At 34.0% G+C, this 27,443-nt stretch overlaps 1 protein-coding gene across 1 annotated transcript in view; it reads right to left on the minus strand.

The window, feature by feature from the left end:
• PJA2 (praja ring finger ubiquitin ligase 2) overlaps positions 1-27,443 on the minus strand; it is a 66,228-nt gene that overhangs the window by 24,261 nt on the left and 14,524 nt on the right. Inside the window, exons 2-5 of the mRNA XM_063086763.1 lie at positions 20,463-20,580; positions 18,714-18,914; positions 16,253-17,306; positions 6,638-6,823 (exon numbers count right to left, since the gene is read on the minus strand). Of these exons, the coding sequence (XP_062942833.1) occupies positions 6,638-6,823; positions 16,253-17,306; positions 18,714-18,914; positions 20,463-20,493 (1,472 nt within the window). The 5' untranslated portion in view covers positions 20,494-20,580. The remainder of the gene's footprint in view (positions 1-6,637; positions 6,824-16,252; positions 17,307-18,713; positions 18,915-20,462; positions 20,581-27,443) is intronic.

The raw sequence follows: 27,443 nt of genomic DNA on the forward strand, positions 1-27,443 counted from the left end.
TCTGCATTCACTCTTACTAATATTTAAGAAATCATCTCTTTAATGCAAAGAACAACAATGAAATGAATTCTTTCAGTTATGTAAGTCATGTGACCAATCATTAAGAAGTCACACAGTTGTTTGCACATTTAGCCTAAATATAACTAAAGCAAATAAATGTTTAACAGAATTTTAACAAATGTTAAAACCTTGAAGATTTTCTTACTTTCCTTGGTTCTTTTCTACCTTTGGTAAAAGCTCTATTTGTAGTATCTGGACAACTCAAGAATTTTGAAAATGTACTAATTTGTTCTTATTTTTTATTCTTATTTCTGCTCCATCCCAGATATTAGGAATTTTTTCCTGCTAGATTTAATTAGCCTGTCGGCATTATGCTTTTGACATCCAGTGTACCCCATCATTCTGAACAGAATACATTATTCTGCATCATTCTGAATGCAAAATATACCAACTGGAAGGAGATTTGTGGATCTCCACATATCTTGGCAATATGAAAACTACCTTATTAAATAAATAGTCTCAGTCGCTGTTGGAAAATAACATCTACGTTGGAGAAATGTATATGTAATCACAGATTTACCAAAACAAGACTGCTAGCTCTAAGAACACGTCTAAGGAGAAAAAAATATGAGAGTAAAACTATAATTTGGCATTACAGTAATGCAAAGGACTAATTTTGAAAAATTTGACTTCTTAAATTATCAACTTTCTAAACTGCAATGAATTGAACCAAAATTAATTTAGGAATTTATCAATAAGAATAAAATACCTTTTAATATATTAAAAAGGTTAATATTAGAGCATAGTCTTGGCAAAGTTGAATTTTAGTTTAAGTCTTAAGATAAAGATCTGTTATATAACAATTTACATATTTCAACTTTAAGAGCAGCTCTAAATAGAATTCTATTTATATTTGTTAAAATTAAACTTTGAAGGGTAAAAAACATGCATATGTGAAAAAGATGTAGACAATGTCCACATGTAAGAATGAATGAATTCTTAATAATAAATTACTAAATCAATGAATTCTAATAAAATTAACAGTATCTTCTTATACTAAACCCATAAATGTTTAAGTAATTTCTGGTCCTAAACTATACTTAGGAATAACAGGTTTATAAGACTTCACATCTAGTATGGCCAGTATAGTAAAATCAGAGAAAGAAGCACAACAAAATATGAGTATTTTGATAAATTTTAATTTCTAATACTGGTATATAAAGAGAGTGGATGTTTTCCTTTTGTGCCTAATTAGATAGAAAGAAATATTAAGCCCAAAATGGAGTAAAAACATAAAATCAAATAAAAATTCCTATGGAAAAGGTCTTTGTTCACACGTTAATGAGACACTGGTGCACTGTATTGTAACTCATCTGGTAACTCACTTGTCTCTCCCACTAAACTGGGAACTCTACAGGGCATACAGTGGTGTCACTGTAGCCCTACCTTCTATAACAGTGCTTGGCACATAATATGTACCTTCTGTACATGTGTTGTAAATGTAATAATAAATCCTGGAAAAATAGCTTTTAAAAAGCAAGTAATTTACTGATGAAGCCTAGAAAAGTCGCTGGAAATTTTTATTTCTAACAAAACATACTTTACATTTGTTTTTTTCCATTATTTAGAAAACACAACTCAGTTACTCTGTACTTCAGATACATTAACATAAAACTCGATTAAATCTATTGATGGAAAAATTGGGTAACAAATATATCTTAACTTTTTTTAATCTCAAAAAAGAATAAAACTAAAATAAAAAATCATTCTGAGTCTAAACAATTTATAACGTATCTTTAATACTCCTTTACTACATAAGAAATTCTTGATTATATATTTCACTTAAGCATTTGATTCAGTCTGTAACGATTCATTATAAGTTATAGAAAGAGAAAATAAGTAGGATATGGCATATGCTTTCAACATGTTACATAAAGTACCTGCATATTCCTACCATTTAACACAAAATTTACTAGGCTAGAAGAATGATACTGTGTGGGATCAGAGTTGGCTTGACAGTATAAAATATCTTTTACTTCGGGTAGCTAACAACAGAAAACAAACATCCTTATGGGAATGGAAGGCTATAATTTAGGTTTAAATGCTTCAAAAACCTCAAAAATATTTAGAGCAACTTGCTTCTCTTCCTTTTGTATCTTTTTTGCCTTTTATTATTTTCCTATTGTGCCATGCTAAGACCTCCACTACAATGGTATAGAAATGATATTTTTATCATATATGAGTTTTTATCACATATATGAGGTCTTGAATATTACTGAATGATTTTTTAAAATGCATCTATAGAATCTATAACATGGATTTTCTCCTGTATTCTGCTAATGTGGTGAATGACGTTTACAGATGTTCTATGTGAAACTACCTTCACATTTCTGGAATACTCACACCAGTAACCAAGTTTTCTCTTTTTAAAAAAAATACACCTAACAAATTCAGATTTCCAACAATTTCATTTAACATTCTGACACCTATTTTAATGAATGAAATAGGCTCCTAATTTTCTTCACATACTCTTTTGGAAACAGGGTTATATTGGCCTTATAGAATGACCTGGAGAAATAGCTCTTTTTCTTTTCTCTGGAAGAATTTATGTAAGAGTGGTATGACTCTTGAAAGTTTACTGAAATAGAATTCAGCTCTAAAACCATCTGGATCAGTTGATTCTTCCATGGGAAAATCTTAAAACATTGATTCCATATCTGTAATAGTTATAGGATTATTAAAACTTCCTACTTGTTCTTGAATGAGTTTTGGTAAATTCTATTTTTCTAGAAATTTGTCAATTTCTTATAAGTTTTCAAATTTATCAGCACAAAGTTTATAGTACACTTTTTAGCCTACCCAATCTTTGTATTTGTAGTTGTATCTATCTTTGTATTTCAGTATTATTTACTTGTGCCTTGTCTTTATCTTCTTTTTTCCTATCCAAATGGATTGTCTATTTTTTTAATCTTTTCTAAGTATCAACTTCTGTCTTCTTTGCTCTTCTCTATTTTAACTGTTTTCTAATTCACTGATTTTCACTCTTATCTGTCCAAATTCTAATTTTTATCTCCTTTTATTTTCTGTTTATTCTAATATTCCTTTTCTATCTTAAGTTAAATTTATAGCTTCTCCATTTTCAGCTTTTCTTCTTTCCTAACATAAATATTTATGACCATAAATTTCCCTTTAAATACCAATTTCATGGTACCCCACAGACTGTGACTGGTGGTACTTTCATTACCATTGGGTTGTAAGCTTTTAAAAATTTCTACTATGATTTGTCCTACTGGCTATTTACAAGGATGGCTAATTTAAAGTGCATGCTTTTGTTAAAAACTTATATTTTTGCTATTTATTTCTAACTTAATTGCATTATGGTTAGAGAATACAGTCTGCAGGATATCAATTCTTTGAAAGGTGTTAATCTGTGCTTTGTAATCTAGTACATGTTTAGTTTTTGTAACTGTTCCTTATGTACTTGTGTATTATACAGGAGGCAGTCTTTATTAAACTATGCTTCACTGAGCTCAAATCAACTAAAGACAGACTAATTTTTTAATTCCATGAATTATTAGTAATTGAGATAGGTATATACAAATTTCCTAATATGACAGTAAATTTGTCAATTTTCTCAAATTTTGATTTATATATTTTGAGTCTATTGCATTAGGTGCATTCAAGTTTAGAACTGCTATATTTCACTGGTAAATTAGACTTGTTACCATTACATACTGACTCTTTCTGCCTAATAATGTCTTTTAGTTTAATGTTAATATAACTGTTCCAGTTTTCTTTTAGTTAATAATTGCCTGAAATATCATTTTCTAACATTTTATTTTCAACCTTTCTGTATACTTACGCTTTAACTGCTTTTTGCAAACAGCATTTTTTTTTTTTTTTTTTTTTTTAAAAGATGACCGGTAAGGGGATCTCAACCCTTGGCTTGGTGTTGTCAGCACCACGCTCAGCCAGTGAGCAAACCGGCCATCCCTATATAGGATCCGAACCCGTGGCCTTGGTGTTATCAGCACCGCACTCTACCGAGTGAGCCATGGGCCGGCCTGCAAACAGCATTTTTAAAAAAAAAAAAAAATCCAACTGATAAGCTTTGTCTTTCATAAGCCAAGATTACTCAATCTATATTTGTTGTGATTATTAACATATAAGACTTGTTCCTATATCCTACCTTTTTAATCTTCATTTTTTCCCTCTTTTTCTGTGCTTTCTTCCTTTCTCACCTTTTTCAGGGGGGATTGATTTTAAATGCTCTTTTTCCATGTCTTAATTCCTGTTTTCCACTGCACATATTTCTAGTACACATATTTTATATTTATTCTTGTAGTGGTTATCTTTGAAATATCACCACACAAATTTAACTTAGATCAAGAGTTAATTAACATTCCAATCCTCTTCAAAACAATACACTTCAACTCTGATCTTCCTCCGTCAATGTAAATGCTATTGCTGTCCAGTGTTTTAGTTCTATTTCCCTACCCCTCACTTTTTTTTTTTTAAACAAATTACCAGGTTGTACTACTGTAAGGTATCAATGCAAGTAGTTGATTACATACCAAATGTGTTTTGTTTATTCTCCTGTATCTCTGTATCTAAGTATAAGCAGGGACATTTCCCTTACACTTGCAAGTCATATTCAAGTGCCTACTGACCATCTATATTGCACATCTAACTGGCATGTAAAACTTCCAAAATGAGTTTCTACTTCCCATTCCTCTCCCCAGACTTCCCCATCTCAGCAAATGACATTAACATCCACGCAATGCTTAAGCCAAAAACCCAAGTCATGATTGATTTCTCAGTCTCCTTCATCTCACACCCAATCTATCCTATTATTTATATTTTCAAAATATTCTCAAACCTGTTTACTTTTCTTAATCCTTACTACTACCCACTAGTCCAACAGCCTTACTTCCCCCACTTTTTTAAACTTTTGTCCCTTTCCAATTCAATCTCCACAAAGCATCCAGAGCCATCCTTCAAAAATGTGTATCAGAACAGTTATTTCTACACGTAAAAATCTGCTTTCTGAATAAATTTCAGATGTTCTCATATGGCCTGCATAGTCTGGTTCCTGCCTACTGTCTCACATCACTCTTCATTCTTTATGTTTCAACCCCGCCACCTTCATATAATGCCAAACCCTTTCCTTTTTAATACCTCTGCTCTTACCTTTCCTTTTGCCTATTAAGCTCCTCTTCAACCATTAATTTTTATCTTTTAGATCTCAGCTCAAGTGTCAATTTCTAAGAGACATCCTCCCTGACCATTCTCATTAATGTAGGTCTCTCAGTTACTTCTATCACATTACTGTTTTATTCCCTTTGTAGTAATTATCCCAGTATGTAATTTATTGTTTATATCTTATTTATTATTTGCCTTTCTTACTACAATTAAGCTTCGTGAGGGAATCTTATTTGTCTTGTTCACTGATATAATCCCAAGATCTAACACAATACCTGACACACAGTAAATGCTCAATAAGTATCTGCTGAATGAAGACTTACTATCACAAATGACATATAAAATATTTATTAATACACAGTAAACTAAGTAATAATCATTACAGGCAATCGAACATAAAATTATGGAGAGGGGAAAAAGAGCCAACTCAACCTACTACTGTCAGAAAACAATTATGTTTGTGAATTTCTTTCTTTATAGATTTTCTATATATCTTATTACTAGATTTTTTTATAGAATTAATCTCAAGCTGGAAATGTCTATACTTTGAGAAATACAAATTTTAATATTAGTCAAGGCTGAAAGTTTTTTTCTCTAAAAAGGGACAAATCATTATGATCATTTCCACTGATGCTGAAAAGACTTTAATAAAACGCAACAAACATTCTTGTTAGAAACACATAAAATAATAAAAGGTAGATATTTACTTAGCGTGATTTAAAAAAAAAATTGTGTGTGTGTGTGTGTGTGTGAAATCACCGAAAAGTCAGAATCATTCTCACTGGGGAAATCAGAATAAGGGTCAGTAAACTACAAGCCACAGGTTATTTCCAGCCTGCCACCATGTTTGTAAATAAAATTTTGTAACAGTGATTGGCACACAAAGCTTAAAATATTTATTATCTGGCCCTTAACAGTGTAAGTTTGACAACCCCTATACTAGAGCATTCCCACTGAAGTCAGAAAAAGACAAAGATGTTTACCATTAATCACTGATGTTCTGGTGATATCATCTAATGCAATTAGACGAGAATACTAAAACTACTTTTGCAACTAACTGCCTCCATTTCTATGAATGATACTGATTTCCCTCTTGAGGCTGCCATTTCTCCTTTATTATTATCTCACTGTACAGCAATGTCAGCTCTAATACACTCATTCCCAACTCAACAAAAATGACATTTTAATGCCCAAGTTTTCTTTATAAAGCAAAGTGGAAGAATGCATTGTATCTCAATACAAGACAATGAAATTATCAGTATTTTCAATGTAATTGTTCTTTTAAAAATACTAAAAGCATAATGAAAAAATCAGTGGGGCCAAGTGGTCCTACACAGGGCTTACAAATGCAATTAATAGCATACCCAACATCTGAATGTATACCATTCCTGTACAATACACATTAAAATAAAATAAATTTCACTGTTAAACATACCCTTCCTGAAGAGATAATTCCTGGTTTTCTTCTTCAGGGCCACTGCTATCACTCTGTAGCTCAGGTTCATTCTCATCTTTTCCTGGCAGAGTCTCCCAGCTTTCATCACTGGAGGACTGATCTTTTTCTGTACCAGAAAATCGATGCGCTAAAGAAGCAGACCATTCCCCATCACTGCATTCTGAACTGCAAATTAGAACAGAAATAAAAGAAACCATCTTAATGTTGTCATTTTTATCATTTGGAACGTTAACCAGTCATCATAGTACAGAACAGACTGCTGGTATGTTCACATGCTTTGTCAGTTGATAAACATTTTTAAAAAAAAATACAGAAATAAATAGACCCAGCAGAATTAACTCTTTCAAATGAATATGGCATATGGTAAATTATGGAATACTATTTTTTCTTTCACTAAAGTACATAATTCCATGGTATCTAGAAATAGTCTTGTCATATTTTAGACATATTTCTAAATACAGTTTGGTAATCATAAATGCTATCTGGAATAACAGATTTATTGCTCACCTGACCTGATTAAAACAACTTTATAATTACATATTGACAACTAATGTCATATCCTATATGAATAAATTTCCACCATTACCATGTAGTAAAAGCTTAACTGTTTTTCTCCTTCCCTTTTCACACAAAAAAACTTTTATAAGAGGAATATCCAAATTCATAAAATGCAGCATTGACAAATCTTTGCTGAAGTCCTTAGGACTGTGAACACAAAATATGTATCAGTTCAAGAAAATATTTGGATAAGGGAACTTTTAAAAGATGGGATTAACTAAGAACTTCAAAAAATTACTTTTAGTTATTTAACTACTCTTACTTTTTAAAGAACTAGTCATTTTATACTACCAAAGGCTAAAACATGACTTGTCAATGTTGAAAGTAAGTTTAAATGCCCTTCCCAACCATATCAACCATTCTGGTCAAGAATCTCCTTAAAGATTTCCCTTCGTTCACTTGATTTTGGGAAAAGAAAAATTAAGTAACTTTAGTTTACATTTTTCAAAAGAAGTGATAATTGGTAGGAAATTACATTTTCCCAATGATTATATTATGTTATTAATATCTAGTTAATGAGTCCCTTATATCATAGACAGATGAACTCAAGAAATGAAGATGCTATTAAACAGCAGCACAGCACTAATCTGAGTTCTGACAGATTTAATAGAAGCAAAAAAATAAAATCAACTTCCAATTTTTGGTAAACAATGGGCACAAATATCCAGAAGGAAAGCAATATCCAGAAGGAAAGCCGAGGCACAGCAACTAAAAGGTGCCTAAAAGTTGGGTATGAACCAAAGCTGCTTGTATTTTGTAAAATTTTCTGCGATCCAAAGAATAATCTAAGATCAAGTAAAACATTTCTGGACGTATACATAGGTGTCAAAACTTATATAGTGTATACTTTTGTAAGTAATACACGGGAGACAGTTTTAAAGGAGCTTATTGAGCTAAGTTTCCTTGGCTTGAAGGTTCTCAAATTGAAAGCTAAAATATCAACTTCTATTTTGATATGTCTATAACAATTAGGGTAAGACTTCTCTAAATTTGTGGCAATTTTTAATACATAAAAGACCACATTTTTAAAACATTTCACTCAGAGTATGATTCTGTCCAGAAAAATAACACGAACTGCACCTTTTCAAATTAATGAAGTAACTGATGAAATATCTCTAAATGTTGATATAAAAAGAATGTCTATGACCAACGGTCAATACATTTTGAGAGCCTATGTCAAGGATTGGCAAGCTACAGCCTTTGGGCCAAGCCTGACCCAGCGGCCTTTTTTTGTCTGTCTGTTTGTTTGTTTTGTGGTCTGTGAGCTAAAAAATGGTTTCCCCATGTCTATCTTTGATTTTGTCTCTCAGTTAGCAAAGCCTAAAATATTTACTATCTGGCCCTTTAAAAGTTTGCAGACCCCAGGCCTGTATCATTATTACTCATTATACACAACCCTCACCCTGTAAGGAGATAACTTTTAAATGTATATCCCCAGCCCTGACCAGCATAGTAAGCTTTTATAATCACTAAATGCCCAATGAACATTTTTAGATTTTTCACCTTCCTTTTCAAAAGTTATATTTTATTACAAAATTCATCTGCCAGATGAGTCTCTTTCTCGATTTTATATCTGCCAGTAGTACTACCATGCTCTCATTCTGGAAACCACTAATCTTAGACTCTTCACAAACTCCCCCCAAGTTCAAGTCCTTTCTTCTTGCTTTCCATTCTTTCCCAAGTGTGGCTCTTATTTCCTAGCTCCTCCCTTTCTCCTAAAAAATCCTGGTTCAAACGTTTTTCTTCAAACCTAGGCCTACACAATTATTAATTGGTGTTCCTAAATTTGATCCCATTCCTTCAATTCACTTAAAAAATGCATTCTGAATATCGCCATCACTTCAATTTATATCAAAAAGTATGTATTACTCCCCAAACCTTCAACAGCTCTTTTTTTCCCCTAATTTAAGCCATTTGCCTACCTCCCTCACAATTTTTGTTTCATCTGCATATTAACACTGTGTCAACTGGTACAATAGTTGAGAACACAGGTTCTGGAGTCAGCTTGTCTGGATTTAAATCCACCACTCATTAGCTGTGGATTTAACCTCTCTGTGCTTTAGCAGCCTCACATATCAGGTGAACATAATAATAGTATCTTATAGCTCACTGAGTTCATGTGAGGGGTAAATGGATTACTACATATAAAATATCTTAACAGTGCCTGATAAATAAAAAGCCATCAATAACTGCTGGCAAATCTTTTTTTTTTTTTTTAAACTCAAATACACTTAGTTACTTCCTGAGCAACATCCATTAAGTCCCAGATTTGATGTGCCAGCTGTAAGTTTAAATTCCCATTAAATAAATACATAATGATTAAAATTAGAAGCACTCATCTATGTACCACTTAATATGTATTTCACCCACTTTAGATATACTGGCCTACAGAATAAAAGGTTAAACTTCTTTAAATAGCATTTACAACTTACTACAATCTGATCCCAGTATACTCTTATATCCAACTCTTCCTGTATATAAATGCTCTACTCCAAACACTGTCCCCAAAGTGCAAACTTCTGCCACAATCACTCCTCTCACCATCAAGAATGTCCTCCCAATTATTTCACCTTTTCCCCTCCTTTTAGGACCAGATCAGATTCCTCTTCTGTCAAAACCCTTGTGTATAAAATTGCTTCTTTTGTTTTTCAGTTATTTCATGAACTAGACTTTTTGTTTATTCAGTCCAACTCACTTTAGCACACTGCATTTATTTTTCATAAAGGCAAAATCAGTTTCTTTAATATTTACCAGTAAAATTTCCAAGGAGCCTGAATGGTAAAGAGGTCATAAGCTCTTGAAAGGTCCTAAAGACTGTGCAATTACATGATTTTAAGTAGAGAACTTTTAGTGATTATTAATTTATTTGAAAAGGGCCAGTAATTGATACTTTCAAGTATGTTCAAGAAATTAATACATATTTGTGATATGGGTGACGCAAAGTAATATGTGAACAATTTCCTGTTAATACTTCACTCTGTGGTGGTGGGCATGCTGATAGTATTGATCTTACAGTCACATCTTGGGCACAGGTGTTGACGGTCAGCTCTATGCCCCATGAATATGTATAAGCAATAAAAAAAAAAAAGGATAACTAAGTGAGCCCAGACCAGAACCACTACCCAGATGAACCACAGAATCAAGGACAAATATGTGATTAATGTTTTTGCCACTAAGCTTTGGAGTAGTTTTCCACAAAACAAAATGCAACTAATACAACTACCATTATATTTGCAATAAAACAAAAACTACAGAAAAAGAAAAAAATCATTCTGAACATTATTATCTATGACAATCTCCAAAACTAACATCTATACTAATTTGTAGCTCTAAACGTGCATACTGGCTCAGAGGGCTAGTCAGAAGAGACTATGCAAATATGATTAAGATTTTCTAGGGGGGGTGGCGGGAAAAAAGATTTTCTAATATTTAAAAAACAAAATAAAAAACCTACCATGGGCAATTTTTTTACTGAAGAAACAAAGTACTATATTTAATATCAGGTGAAAGTTCCATCCACTACTACCTTTTTCTTATCCCTGGTGGTGGAATACCACATTGGTAACAGCAAGCTTGGAAGTGAGAGAGATTTGGATTAGGATCCTGGCTCAGTTACTTACTAGTGGTGCAAGCTTAGGCAATCAATTTCTCTAAGCTCACTTTTTCTCATTTGTACAATGAGGCTAATACCTTCTTTCCAGGTCTATACCTTCTTTCCAGGTCTACACTGATGTTTAAATGAATACTGAAGATCAAATGCTTTGTACAACTTTTGGAAAATGGTGAACACTTAATAAAGGCATTAGTTATTCCTTTCATAATATAACCTGTCCTCTTAGATATTTCAATTGGATTTCCTACCCGTACACCACAGTATCAGCCTCCCGGTCACCCAATCAATTTTAGTCTTTCTTTACACCATAGGTCAGCAAATTATACCCTGGCCCATTGGCCAAATCAGAGCACCTGCCCATTTTTTAATGACCTGGAAAATAAGAATGGTTTTTTGCACTTTTAAGTGTTCATATTTTAAATGGTTAAGTAAGTTCCTACATAATATTCTTGATTTTGTTTTGGCCCACAAAGCCTAAAATATTTACTATGTGGCCATCTTTGAAAAACAGTTTGCAGACCCCTGGGGTCCAGAGAATAGGTAGCAAAGAAGAAACCAACATAGGTCAACGGAAGACTAACTGTGGGGAAAAAAAGGGTGAGCAGACAGACTGAGTAACAGCAGAGAAGTCAAGGAAAATGGATACCAAGAAAAGATAAATGAATGTGGAAATTAGGAGGACACTGCTGACATTACAGGATATAGAAGTAATACTAGGAACTGGAATTCAAGGTATTAAGAAGAGTGGGTAGAAGAAAAACCACAAGCAAGGTGCTAATGGAGGGAGCAAGATCAAGTGAAGGTTTTCAGCAGGGTTCAGAACAATTCAAGGGTGAGAGGTAGAGGGAAGCAACCTAGTATAACAGACTTTTTAAAGAAAGGCATCAGAAATGACTATAGGCACAGAATGAGAAGAGCTACCTCTCTTCATTGAAGAAATTAAAAACAGGAATAAATGATAGCATATTCTAATATGGGAGAAGGAAAACAAGAAAGTTCACATTTAGTTATTTCATTATTTCCAGGAAAGCGAGAAACAAAAGATATCTACTAAGAGTGATAGAACTTTTCCAGGAGAGTAAGCAAATAGGACACAAAATGTGGAATAGTAAGGACCTGTTTGTTATTGATTTTGAAAGCAGCTGAATTAAGCGTTTTAAAGTTCTCAAAGTAAAAACTAAATTAAGTACTACTTTGATCTTCATATAGCTCTTCATTGGTATTTGTTCCTGTTAGCATTTAGCATTATATTCAAAATTAGGCAACTATAACTTACTCAAGTGTTTAACTTACTCTTTACTCATTCAATTGTGAGCCAAAAAATTTTATTCACACATGGAATGAAATTATATGTGATTTATAAACAAATAAAATAATTTATGTTAAAATCCTAGGTAGAAATAAGACAGAAGCAAAACCAACCAAAAGCAATCTCATATTCCCTAACTCCCCAAGGAACTGGTCGGTTTGTCTTTTCTGGCATATATCACATCTATAAGAACATCAACTACATAGAAGTCTAGGGAAAGTTAAATTTTAGATAATTTTGTTATCTGACACAGTCTAAGCATTCTGTGACATTTGAACTGTGATGTAATACAGTAATGCAAATGGAATACGTGCAAATATATAACGCTGTTTAATTTAGTTCATAAGGCCCAGATGGCTGTGCCTTTATATTGTACCTGTCTTTTACCACTTTCTAGTCTTTTCCCTTAATATCAGGATACTGTAATCACTCGAACTCCGTAGCATTCCTGAGAAACAAATTCATTTATCCCTAATTTACTTCTTCTAAACTTCTACGAACTTGAAGACAATATAAAAAGTCTGCTAAGTTAGAGCGTGTGCTTTCAGATCTTTGTTTTGGCTGCTCATAGATGTTTTATTTGTTGGGGTAGTACCAGGATGTTGGGGGAGCTCTTTCTTCATGGCTCTCAGATAACTTATACAGAACAGGAAAGAAGCTTTAATTCAGCCTCACAATAATAAATCTGTATATTCTGTCTCCTTAAAGCTGGTGAACACTGTGGCAACAGGAAACATTATTATTTGCAGTATTATTTGCATTTACAGAGCACATGGAACAAAGTCTGGCACTTAGGATTTCAATAAACACTTTTTCAATATATCAAACTGAAATCAACTAAATGGTTAATATTCATTTTATTCTCCCAACAAAATCAACAAGAAATATTATCCTGATGTTTTACCTTAAGTAAGATGTTTTATCTTTTAAGTAAAGTTAAGTCCTATGGACAGAAAAACTCTGAAAGAAACCTCAAGTACTATAAGAAATGATGAGCAGATGGCAGTTAGACCCAAGGATAAACTATGCTAGTATTGCTGAAAGGTTTTTTTAAACTCAAGATCTTGTCCTCAAACAGTTACTAAAGTTCTCAGGGTATATTCCGAAAGAGCAGGGTACTAACCTTAGCTCTTTGGTCTAATTCCAAGTCTGGTAATTATATGCTGCCTATTAAAATTCTCCTTACAGTTCTAATTTAATAAGGTGGTGTTCAGTTCCTGTCAAACAGCTCAGAGCAATGCTACCAGCTGCAATCCTTATTCCATACAGTGCAATGTTTTAGATGTGATTAAGTCATCATTTAGCATTTTTTAGGGAAGGAGATCATGCATTCATTAAAATATTTTTCCACTTATAAAGAACATATAATCAATTAAAAAATAGTAGCCAAAGTTCCTATATCTAAAAATGTCCTGGTGAATTTTAGTTATGTTCTTAATAAGAGTATAAACATAACAAAAAAACTTTTCAAGCATGTCACTTTTAAGTTTTACAAAGAGAAAAACAACTAAAAAAAAAAAAAAACCTCACAGACTCAATTTAAGCAGAAGCTCTTTATACTTTCCTTCTCAAAAAACTTAGAAGACTAGAGTCAGCATTTCCCCATTTCTCCAATCTGCTAATATCATAACTGAGCAGGACAACCACAAAACATCAGGTGGGTGAACAAGCGACAAAACTAAACTAAATAGAAGTGTATGGCTATTAAATTATATACCTTCAGCTGGCACCATATTAAAAGGCATTCTGGCAGCTACAGTACTTTGAAGGGACTTAGGGTAGAACAGAAAACAGTAGCACAGAAATGGAATTATTCATTACAATTGTACAGACTATTGAAGTAAGGTCCTAAAACATAACTTAAGGCTTATAGATGCAAATATTAAGTATAGTCCTAGGGAGAACCATTACCCTCCAGAACCTATTCTGTGATTCTTCAAAAAAACAAAACAAAAAAAACCCTACGTGTTTCTAACATTTCAATGTGTCTTAAAGAATGTTCCAAAATTAGTTCCATAATTTTGGCATACCCCAACTACAGGTTCTGCAAGTCAATACACTACTAACAAGTTGAAAGGAAAAAGTTTCTATTAGCTATAAGTGTTTTCCCACCTGTATATTCAGTTTGTAAAATATCTATCATTGTCTGGAATACTGACATATTTCTTACTTAAGAAGAAAATTAAAAATAAATGTACTAAGAACACACCCTATAACCATTAGAAGTCCACAGTCCTTCCAGGCAAAGAAAACACTTCTACCACTGACCTAAACAAAAAAAAAAGAAACTTAAAAACCAGGAGCCAAGAAAACTAGCCTTTCTCTTGGGGGCCAAACAACTTAAAGATTTCATCAACTTCATTACACAACATTAGACATGACCATAACAGAAAGCAAGCAAAAGTACGAAGTTTTTATTTTTGATTAGTGTGTTTGCAATGGTGAAGACACACCCAGCTAAATAATTTTCTTTAAAAATATAAGTGGGGTAGAAAATGTAACAACCTTATACTTTCAAAATGATAAATTATGAAAGACTATAAGTTTTGTTTTTTTTCCCAACAGTAACACAGAAGTATAATAATAGAGGTCCACAATCCAATCCAAAAATCTTACGGCCAAATATGTCCTGGAATTCAGGTATTTTCCCCTTATATTTAGAAATACTGCTTAACAACCCTCAGTGGGGTCCAGGCCAGGACATGGTAATCAAATGTATTCATATTTCTGCAGGAAAACATATGAATATTTTAAAAAGGAGCCTCATTTTAGTCAAGATCTACCATCAAGGAAGTTAACATCAGGTCAGGTTTTGTGGCCAATTTCTGTTTTTAGAACTTTATGGATTTTGAATAAAAGACTGTGCAGTTGAACTTAAAAAATAGAGATAAATTAGGCAAAAATTCTTAACTAACTTTATCCTTAGCTTAAAACACACTACATAATACAGAACTATCTGCTAATCCTTAAAGTTTACAAATTTCAAGATAGCAGTAGAAATTATATTTCAAGTTTTTTTTCTACAATATGTTACACATACTATACTACGGTAGCTTAATTCATACATCCAAAGAAAATCGAATGTTTATTTATGACATGAAATAAAATATACAAAGTCCATTCATACTCAAAATGGTAAATGTCTTCCTTTATAGTACTTTCTAGTTTTTAAAAAAAGATCAATTATCTCTACTAGTTAATAAAATCTTCCAATTGCAGTGTTGGATTTGCAACTAGCTTAAAAGGTTATGTAAAAGTCTAGACTCTGGGGTAATGAAAATTCTGCAATTGTACAAAGAAACTCTCCATTTCTTTCTTCTTTCTGTTGTCTATGGTTTGGAAAAAAAGGAATCTATGTCTGTAAGAGGAACAGAAATGTTTATTATAAGAAAAGTTATATGTTCTCTTGAAAACAGCACAGTAGAATGGTGAAGAACACCGCCTCTGGAGTTAAGCAAAGAGTAGGCACTCAAATTCCATCTCTACCACTCAGATGCTTTGTGACCTTAGGAAGGTAGTTAATGCTGTGCCTCAGTTTCCTCATCTAAAAATGGGGGAAATAATAATACCTACCACGTGGAGATGTTAATGAGAATTAAATGCTAAACAAAAATGAGTAAAAAATATACTCAGTCATAGGTAGAGCAACAGGAAGAATAGATAAGAGGCAAACGAGTGATATTAATAACAACTGGCAAAGTTAATGCAGTATTACCGATCAGTAATTTCTGTGATCTTAATCACTTTTTAAAGCCCAGAATAGCTTAACATAGATTTTTTTTTAAACACAATACTTACTTATTTTGTGTTTCATTACTTGAAATACTATAAATTGAAATAATTTAGCATCTCTATCCTTTTATGATGAAAATAATCATTATCTGAACTTATTATTTCCATAATCTACTACAATGCCTCAAAGAAAGTTTCTGTAAAAAGCTCTAAACATAGTTTACATGTATCTTTAGCACTCAGGAAATAAGAATATTTGATACATCAAAGTATCTAATTCCCTGATCATATCAGATAGCTGATCCATCAAACATCATGGTACTAGAAATACACCACTTGCTTCACCACACAATCTGACAAAGTACTGCATGAGAGACCTTACCTATCTTCATCTTTGTCATAGAGTTGGTAATAATCTCCACAGCCATTCCAGAAGCTGTTATCCACAACTTCTTGCCTTCCTGCTGTGGCTCCACTTACTGGTGCTATTCGGTCATTTTCTGTTTCGCTTTCTGTAACTCTTGCAAAAGGTAGATCCAAGAACATACAGTCATGTTCTCCATCATATTCTTCACATTTTATTAAGAGGTCATCTGAGCCGCTTTCCTCGACTTCCAAAGCCTCCCTCCATCTCTGAACACTTCTTTGTTTGGCATCATGCCTATTAAAACCTGTTTCTTGGTCCACCTGGCTTGAACTTATCAGTTTTCTAACTTTTGGCCTCACTACCTGTTCAGGAGAACTTCCACGGTTGTTGTCCCTACCACTGGCACTTTGTTCACTACACTTATGCTCCAGAACACAGACTGCATTTTCTGCTGAATTTTCTGTCTGTCTTTCCTGGCTAGTATTATTTTGTTGCTTCTTTCTAACAACTTCATCTTCGGAAGAAGACCTCTGAAATTCCTGGTTGTTCTGATGGATACACTCAGTATTATCAGTAGCATTTTTCATTAAAGGTGCTGAATCTAACTCTTCAAACTCATCTCTTATTTCACAGTTAAAAGAGGGAACTGGTGGTGAAAGACCAGTGTATGCCTCTGCCTCTCCATTTTCCAACTCAAATACTGTATTGCCTAATGCTTCCGGATATCTACCACCTTCTACAACTTCTGCAGAAAGTTGAAGACGGTCATTCTCCTCTCCATGTTTGCCATCTGGATCAAAAGAGTCAGTATGAGCCAATGCAATTCCATTTTGGACACTTGAAGCATTACAAGCTCCTGGAGTATACTCTCCCTCAGAGTGATTATGAAGATTCATATTGCTTCCTAATGTCTCCCTGCCTTCCTCACTATGATGTACTGCAGCAAAGGAAGGACTGCTCTCAATGGTTTGATTCAATGCTGTATCACAAGCAGGAATTTCTGTTTCACTTTTTTCAAATATAGGTTCACTGGGTAAAGAAAAATGAACTTGATCCAATGGACTGGAACCTTCACAGAGAACAAAAGAAAATACATTTGGAGAGATTAATTTAGATATAATTTTATGTAATAACTATCACTTAAGTGGAAATTATACCAATTATTACCTTGAAAGTATGAACGAATTTGTTTTGCAGTACTTCTATGCTCCCTAACTTAATCAGGAGTGCAGATTCGTTACCCTATGAGTTCATCTATGTTACGTAGCTTCTCTATATCCTCTCCCTCACATGTCTTTTGCCTAAATTGTTCACCTCAATCTTGATACCTAAAATTTTCTGTAAGACATATATACAAAGGCTAGTGAGAAGCTAGACAATGGGAAGTATAAATGGAATAATAATGTAACCAACATGCCCTTCCAGTGATCTCCAAACACACCTTCTCTGACTACATGTGGGTAAAAAATGCACAAAACTTCACAAGTACTTATGACAGCTACATTAACAATAGGTTACAGATCTAAGAGAAGGGAGACTGTACTGCATTTTGACGTCAATTCAAAATATTATAGCTCAGTTTCTAGACATATATTCGATTTCTTTCCCAAAAATGAATTGTTGTAGTACATTTTTCATGAATTAACTTGAGATGTGTTATAGCTATCACTGAAAAACAAAGTCAAGATTCTCTTTGCCATAGTTTATGAGAATCCTGAGACATAAGTAAAATCACATCTATAAATTACTTAAAGCATGACTGTCTTTCATCACCATTAATTTAACAATAAAAAGGAAGACATTTGAGTTTTGTTGAAACAAAAAATGTATGTTATAAAATAACAAGCTCAGCCTTGTCATATTGCAAAAAGCTTTTTTAACAAAATTACCTTAGCTAGCAATTCAGATTCTTATACATAAATGACAGTAAAAATAATCTAGAAGTATCAGATTTGCTCAGGACAAGAAGAAGGTACATCCAGTCCAAAAATGTACAATTCTAGTACATGGGTATCTGCAAAATACTTTTAAAGCACTAAATAATTAAGAAATTTTAATTTAATAACTAAGCATTACTTGACATTTATATTTAATAAAATGATAAAAAAAAATAAACTAGCCAAGCTAAATTATTTAGAGATAAAATCAAAAGAAAAGTTGAAAAATAAACTCAGGTCACATTAAAAAGATGTTTTTTTGACTGAAAGATGATTTCCTCTGGCTGAAGGATGTGACAGTGTAATCACTGTCATGACAATGTAGTTATACTTAACGACTGGAAGTATTTTATTCTCTTCTATGTTTAAATATATATTAATATTAAATTTAATGAAAATTTCAAAATTGAATTTCTTGATAGGAAATGCACTACATTTGCACTCACAGACACACATAAAATCCACTCATATTTAAAAATATTACAAGATCAATTCCTATAGAAGTATTAATAACCCCTAAATAATTACATGTTACATACCAGAGGAATTTTCCTTTGGAACATCATCTAGTTCCAACACTTCATAGTCATCACCAGCCCGACCTAAGCTTCTTTCATGCCTGGTCATACACGGTTTAAAACTGACATATGCATGTCTTCTTCCATATCTCCTGCCTGTAATTGTCTGATATCCTCCTGCTGGTTTGGGCCAAGCAGCCTTGCTGGATTCTTGATCCATTGCTGAAAAAAAAAATAGTTAAAAAAATAAAAGAGGGACAGTAATGACCTCAATCTAGTTACCAGTGGGGGGGGGGGGGGGAATTGTACATAAATGTTATTATTTACCAAATCATATGGTACTGAACATCAAGTGCACCTAACTAGTACTATAAAACATGATCCTTCTTCACACACTAGAAAATTAAACATAAAATACTATGTAATGAGAATCAGTGGACTCTTCCCCCAAAAACCCAACCTTTTAAAATTTGGCTCCTTTAAGTTATTTCAGATTTTTATAATAAAATCTACCAGAAAAGATTTTTCATATGCTAAATTACTGTACTGTGAAAGCCCTCTATGGACTGGAGAAAGATCTTCCAAATTACCTAAGTAAAGTACCGTACATATCAGTGTTCAATTACTAGCACACGATAAGATGGTTTCAACTACTTTAAGAGTGAATATGTTCCTGTCAAATGTAACAGATAAGTTCTTTAAATGGTATCTGTATCTAAAGAATCAACTAGACCACAATAAAATATGTCCCAAAGCCTAGAGTCAGATAAAATTCCCCAAAAGAAAACAGTCATGGGCCAAGTCAAACACATACTACCACACACACCTTTTGAAAACTACCAATGAATGGTATATATTATGATAAGAAAAGCTACCAACATTTAAACAACGTGAATATTAAATTTTGATGACTGAGGGATATATAGTAATAAACAGTAGCATCTTTTACTAGGTAAATAGAACCTTATTTTATATATAAATTAAGTATAAGTTTGCTTGGTCAATTATATATTGTGTATATTAAGCAGGAACTAAACAAAATATTTTCTCACAGTATATGGTATAGTGCATAAATGGAAGTTACATATTTTTGTTTTACTACATTAGAATAATATATAATCTCTTCCAAGCACAAAAGAGAAACAAACATATACAACCAAGCTTTGCTTAACAATGGGGATATGTTCTGAGAAATGCAATGTTAAGTAACTTTGTCATTATAAGATCAGAGTATACTTATACAAACCTAAATGGTACGGCCCACTACACGCCTACACTATAGCCTCTTGCTCTACCATTGTATATGTGGTCTACTGTTGACCAAAACTTCATTATGCAGCCCATGACTGTATTTATAACACGCAATATCAAGTGTTACATTCTTATTTAATCCTCTCAATCACCTTATAAGGTGGACACTGTATTCCATTTTAAAAATCAAAATATTAGAGTTAAAATTAGGTGTTTAAGTAACTTGTCCAATAGTATGATTCCAGAACCAATGCCCTTAACAACTCCTCCAAAGTTAGTCTCCAAAGTGGAAAGCACAAGAAACCAAGGGGGTATGAAAAAAAAATATCAGAATTTCTATTCATACTTATTTTCATATCAAAAAGTAGAAATTGAGCTTCACAAATATTCAGTACATGAATTGAAACCAGCTTTTAGTAAGACCTTTTGTCAGATGATCACATGTCACATATGGCACTCAACATACCCAGAGGGAAAAACAAGAAGTCCTCAATATAGAAGAATCGGCACCTTCCTTACCTGCTGGCTCTTTTTCAGTGTACTGTGACATATGTGGCAGCTTCAGTATGCCCAGTTCAGTAGAATTATGGATGTGATTTAGTTTTTACTCACACAATGGATAAGCTGCAGAAGATTCCTAAAAAGAAACAATTGAACAAGATACTAATAATAAAAGCACAAAACAAAAATAACAAAACCGGCATTTCTCCTTCTAGTGAAGCTCTTTATTAGTCTTATAATAACTCAGAAAAATAAAATCTGATTGGACAAGTCAATTAAAAAACTTCACAACTGTCAAAATGGCTATTTGAAATACAGATTTACATCTGCTCTTGATAAACCTTGTCCTAAGTATATACCATCCTTATGATTCCTTAAGATTACCAATGACAACAACAGAAGTATAATTTACAAGTAAATAAGCAAATATATTGGGAGAAGTGCTAACTGGGGTATGTGACCAAACTATTCAGGAGCTTACTAAACTGTGCTAGCTTTTCTTCTCTGTTAAGCACTATATAGTTCCTTTAGCCCTGGAATTGTTAAAAGTAGTTAACCTTAAGAATACACACTTCATGTTAAAAATGTAGAATGGCTATGACAATAATTAATGTGTATAAATAATGAAATATTATTCTTTACAATAGTCAATTGATCAGATAATTTATTTCCAAATAAGAACCTAGTCTATCAGGAAAAACTACAATTTACCATGTAACAAATACAAAAAGACCTTCTGTTTTGAAATTAATTAACTAATTTATTATTATTTGAGAAGTTGCAACCTGTTGTTTTTTTTTTTTTTTTTGAAAGTTTGCTAAGGACTTGGTTTTTTATTTAAACACCTGATTTACCTAAATGCTTGAGTTACTGTTAATTACCTATCATTAACGCAAATTTATTTGAAGATGAGAGCTCTGCAAATGAGTTTAACTGTATTTGTTATCTGTCTCATAGTGAAGAGCTACATATTAACATACATATGAGTATACACACACCTTCACCCATGTAAACTGTAAATTCAGGAACAGGTTGTGATCCTCTATATATCTGAATCAAGTCAGATTGTTAAAGAGAAAAGGAATATAAAAAAAAAAAATCTTAACATACTGGCAAAAACACAGGCTCCAATTAACATTGTTTTTATAAGAAAAATAATCTGAAATAACTTTAATCACTGGAGGTGACAGTACAGTACATGGCAATTGTAAAAGATGATCATGGATTTAAATTCAGTATGAAGCGTAGATACTAAACAAAACAAATAACTAATAAATAAATAAATACTATTTTAGATAATACATACTATGGAACAAAATAAAGCAGGGAATAAAGAGCTGTTGAGGGTATATACAAAATAGGGTGGTTAGAGCAGGCCTCAACGAGAAGGAATCATTTGAGCAAACACCTGAAGTGAGAGAAAGAAACATGTATAAATCCAGGGAAAGGGCACTCCAAGCACAATAAACAGAAGATCTTGAAGTGAGAACTTCCAGAAGTGATTAAGTAATAGCAAGAAGTCTGCAATGAAACGAGCAAGGCAGTAATAGATGAAGTTAGAAAATTAAAAAGGGAAAACGTGGGGGGAGTAAAGCGGAACAGATCACACTGGCCTTTATAGACAAATGTAAAAAATGTGGATTTTATTCTGAGTGAGATGGAAAGCTGCTGAACAATGCTGAGCAGAGCAGAGCAGAGACATTATTTGACATCTGTTTTAATAGGAACATTCTCGGTACTTCATTGAATAGCCTGAAAGGGAACAAGGTCAAAGGCAGGTAGCCCAGTTACAAAGCTATCAAAATAATATTGGCAAGAGATCACAATGATTTAGACTAGCATAAAAATAAAGGTAGTGAGAAATGGCCAGATTCTGGATATATTGTGAAAACAGAGCCAACAAAATTTACTGATATAGGATATGTATGAAAAAAGGTAAGGAGTTGAGGTTGACTCCAAGTTTTATAGGCTGGGCAACTGAAAAAAGGAGTTGCCATTAATTGATGTAGGAAAATTTGTAGAGGCAGATTTGAGGAACATGTCTTGAATTCAGTTACAGATGTATTAAGTTTGAGATACCTATGAGATATTCAAGAGCAAATATTAAATAGAAGTATGAAGTTAACTGGAGAATTCTGAGCTGTTAGTGTAATTTAGGATTTGTCAGTGTATAGAAAATACTCAAAAAGACATGAACTTGGATGAGACCTCCAAGTGTACATGAAGAAATAAAGAAATTCAAAGTCTGAGCCCTGAGACAATCCAACATTAAGAGGCCAGGGAAGAAGTACCAGAAAAACTAACAGAGAGAGGCCAGTAACAGAACAGAAAAATCCTGGAATGTAGATGCCACGTGAGGGAAGTATTTCAGGAAGAAGAACTGATCCACTGTGCCAGAAGATAAAGTACAATGAGGCACTATAGCTGACCACTAGACTTAGCAACATGGAGGATACTGGCGATCTTGAAAAGGGCACCTTTGGTAGAATGGTGGGTGCAAAAGCCTGACTGAAATGTTGTTGAGACAGAGCAAAGGAATTGGAAAGAGTACAGAAATCATGAAAATCACCCTGTTTCTTAAACTTCTCTTTAATTAGATTCTATTTTCTTCTTAAACATACTGTTTTTGGAGCTCTCCAACATCCTGATCTAAATTTAGTCTACTTATTTTCAAGGCCTATTATCCAGCTATTTTTGTGGTATCTTTTGATTGTACTACTGAGCTAAGACATGTGATTTGAGTATCTTGTTTTCTTCATTTTTTTTCCTAAAACTGTTCATTGTTATTATTGTTTTACATTCTAAGGTATTGTTGCAGAGCAGTGAGAGGAGGAGAGGGGAGGGAGGGAGGGACTGGTCCATGGCCGGTTCCTTCACTGGCGTGACTGAGGAGGGCAGGGGTGCATGGCTGAAGCCCTCGGCACCCCCCACCCCCACCCGGCTTGGGGACCTGGGAGGCTTCTGGCGGCAGCGCAGTCATCGCCAGGCTGGATGCGGATGTCAGGGAAGTGTGGCTGAGGCTCTCGGATCCCCCTCATCCTGGCTTAAGAGCCCAGGGGGCTTCTGGCTCTTCTAGGTTTTGTAGGTGTTCTTTGGTGGTGTTAGACCTTTACCGGTTAATATCAGAACTCTGTCTCTGATCTGTGGGTGTTTTGAGTTTTCCTTCACTTCTGTATTGGAATATTGGTTACCCCCACCACTTAAATTCTGCACTGGAACTAATTTGTTGCCCTTGACTTACTTCTAAAATGGAGAAACTTCCTGTTGGGACCAGCACTTGAGCCCTGCATTGAGCTAAATTGCTGCTTTGTTGCTGATTCTCTGGGGAAGACTTTTTGTGCAGCTCAGGTTTTAATTGTTGGCCTTGTAAGCACTTTCAGGTCTTGTGAGGTCCTGTACACCTGGGTTGTATGGAAACTCTGGTCTGGGCCTGAGTGTTTTCAGCAAACTGCACCCCCTACAGTTCTACATTTCTGATCAGTTTCCACTGAGTGGGCCTGTGCTGACTGAAGGGCAGATCAGCTGTCCATGCCGTGCCCCAGTGTTCCCCCATTGGACCCATCTCCCTCACCCTGCACACTCCAAACACATCTCATGGGGTGGGCCATGCGCTGGTCCCTTGCAATGACTCACCGGCCTTTGAGTGGCTCCTTCAGTTGTCTGTTGCCCCTCACTCATATGTGGGTCCATGGGAACCATGTCTGTGGTTTTGCTGGCCTGGGGGCCATCAAAGCCCTGCAGTCTCCAAACAACTTTACACAAAGTGCACAGCTGCGGTTTTTGCCAGCTTTTGCTCCATCTGCTCGCTAGGGCCAGCTTTGAAATGGCTGGGGATCAAAATGCTCAGAGCAGTCCCTTCTTTCTCTCATCGCAGCTTCTCCCACCTTCATGAACTTTGTAGGTCTCTCCTCCTCTTCCCCTGAGTAGCCCCAGCTTGGCAGTCTTTATTTTTTAATAGTTGTGAATTGGTTGATTGTGGGAGACAGTGACACTGGGGACACTAGAGACCATCTATCTCATTTTTTTTCTTTACTAGAAGATCCTCAAATAATTGTTTCAGGAAATATACATAGCACGTGCACTTTGAGTACTCGTATGTCTGAAAATATTTTTATCTTTCTCTCACACTTTGGTACGGTTTAAGACAAAATCATTTTTTTCTAAACTCTGAAAGGCACTGTTTTATAGTATCCTTTGTTACTGTTAAGAAAGTGTCCTACTAATTTATTTCTCCTATTGTAGAAAAACCAAATATTTCTCTCTGGAATGTTTAGAATCTTGTCTTAATAACTGGCATTCTGCAATTTCACAAGGACTTATTTAGGGGCATTTAGGGGCAGGCCATTTAAAAATTTATCCTACACAGCAATGGATGGGCTGTTTTAATTTAAAGACTCCTGTCAGTCTCCCAAAGATGCCCCCCTCCCTGTTCATATTTCTCTTTATTTGACCCACATGAATTAATCCTGTCTCTAAACTTTTCTTTCATATTTTCACTCTATGGACTGAGAGATTTCATTCACTTTTACTTCTGGCCGTCCATAATTATCTGTAATAATCTTTTAAATTTTTTATATTTTCTTGTTCTCTGATTATTATTATTTTCAGTAGTGGTTCTTGTTTTATGAATAAAACGTAGATGGCTCTCTGTAGATACTAATTATCTCTATTTCATCTAAGGTCACTATATTCAAATGTCTATGACAATATTATCTCCTTCCTATCTCTGAAGCATAAAAAAGCAGAATAGGGAGGAAAGGGGATGAATAGGGAATAAAGACCATAGTTGTGTGTCAAGATTAGAATGACTAATTCATCAGTTCCAAATTTGTATGTACAGTAAACTGGAAACATTCAGTCTCTGAGTTTTCTCTAAACAGATGTTTCCTTCACTGAATTAGTCACTTGTTCCTTGTACTATTCACCTAACAAACGGCATATAGTTCCTCTCTACTTGTGACAATTATTCATTTCAAATGCTTTGGGGTTTGTACATACTGACCAATTGTAAAAAAAAAAAAAATATATATATATATATGTATATATATATATATTGGTTAGCTCTGTTGGTTAAAGTGCAGCCTTATAACACCAAGGTCACCGGTTCAGATCCCCATATCGGCCAGACACACACACACACACACACACACACACACACACACACACACACACACACACACACACACACACACACACACACACACACACACACACACACACACACTATATAAAACATGTTGTTTAAAAGTTAAAGGAATGAATCAGGAAAGCATTAACTTTAGAGCTTCCAATTATTAACCTAGAAATCATCACTTTATTATTTTAACTAGGATATTATGCCAGCAGCTCTAGACAAGCAATAGAGACAATCTTTAAAAGAATACAAGAAAAAGCATGGACATAGGATGTAAACCCCCTGTAATAAACTGGTGAATTTAAAGAACAAGGGCCTTGTTTTATTTTTATTTGAATGCACTGTACCTAACATAGTATGTATTAAAACAGCTGCTGAATGAATGAATGAATGAGACAATTTTGTGCTCCTTTCTCTAATGGAAATGTAATAATACAATGGTAAGAGAGGGCTATGTATTTGGGCATACCTAGGTTCAAACTCCATCTCTGATACTTTAGGCAAGTTAATAAACTGCTCTCATTATTAAAGCCCTCACTTATGACTCCCTTCTAATGAAGACTGTGATAGATGTGACGGTGTGTGATATGCAAGATTACGGTATAAAATGTACTATGGCTTCCTCCTTCTACCTCGCTATGCTCACTCTCTCTGGGAGAAACCAGCTGCCACATCATGAGATCACTCAAGTTGTTCCATGGAAAGGTCAATACATAGTGAAATATTGACAGTTCCTGCCCAAAGCCATAAGAAACAGGTCTTCTGGCAATAGCTACACGAATGAGCCACCTACGAAGCAGATCCTTCAGCTCCAGTCAAGCCTTCAGATGACTCCAGTCCCAGCCTACATTTTGACTGCAACTTCATGAGAGACCCTGAGCCCAAACCATCCAGATAGGCTGCTCTTGAATTTCTGCCCCACAGAAACTGTGAGATAATTAGTGTCTGGGCTGCTAAGTCTATTGCAGAATAAAAAGTTACCTTGCTATCCTGCATTAGATAACAAATACAAGATGTAAATTACATGTGCTTATATACTGGATTTTCTTATTCCACCTATTACGAGAACAAACGTTTTCTAAAACCATCTCATTAAAAACCTATTTATTATCAACATGAAAAGTGACACTGAAGTTGGCAATATCATTATATTACTCTTTTGCTTGCTGTCAATGTAAGAAGTGCTGCCCTGCACATACAACCCACCTATCACCTAGTAGATAATCATTAAATAGCTACTGGACTGGAACACTTACTTTTAGAACGTAAATTTAATTGATCTAAATAAAGTTTTAGCTTAATTCCATAGTGGTCAGAAAACATGCACCATATTAATTTCAGTCCTTTGAAAATTAGTGACACTTCTTTGTGGCCCGGAATATTGTGACAAAGGTCCCATACACACTTGAAAATAATGTACATTCTCGAGTTGTTAGATATAATGTTCTATAAATATCAATTAGGTCAAGTTGATTAATAGTGCCATTCAAATTTTCTATTCCCTTCCTAGTATTTTAATCTAATTGTTTTATCAGTTATTTCAAATGTATGTTTTAAATTTCTAGCTATGAATGTATGTCTCTTTCCTTGTGTTACTAGCTGAACATATACTTAGAATAATTACGTCTTCTCGATGAATCGATTCACTTATTTTGTTATTTTCCTCCTTATTTTTCATATTTCTTTCCTTACATGTATTTTTTCTGGTGTTAATATAGCCACATCAGCTTTCTTTTGGTATTTGTCAAGAATATTTACCCCATCTTTTTATTTTCATCTTATCTGAGCCTTTACATTTAAAGTGCTTTTCTTATAAACAGAACATAGATGGGTCTTGCTCATTTATATATAGTCTGATAATCTTT

This window comes from Cynocephalus volans, chromosome 2 (genome assembly GCF_027409185.1).
Source record: "Cynocephalus volans isolate mCynVol1 chromosome 2, mCynVol1.pri, whole genome shotgun sequence".
Taxonomy (NCBI): Eukaryota; Metazoa; Chordata; class Mammalia; order Dermoptera; family Cynocephalidae; genus Cynocephalus; species Cynocephalus volans.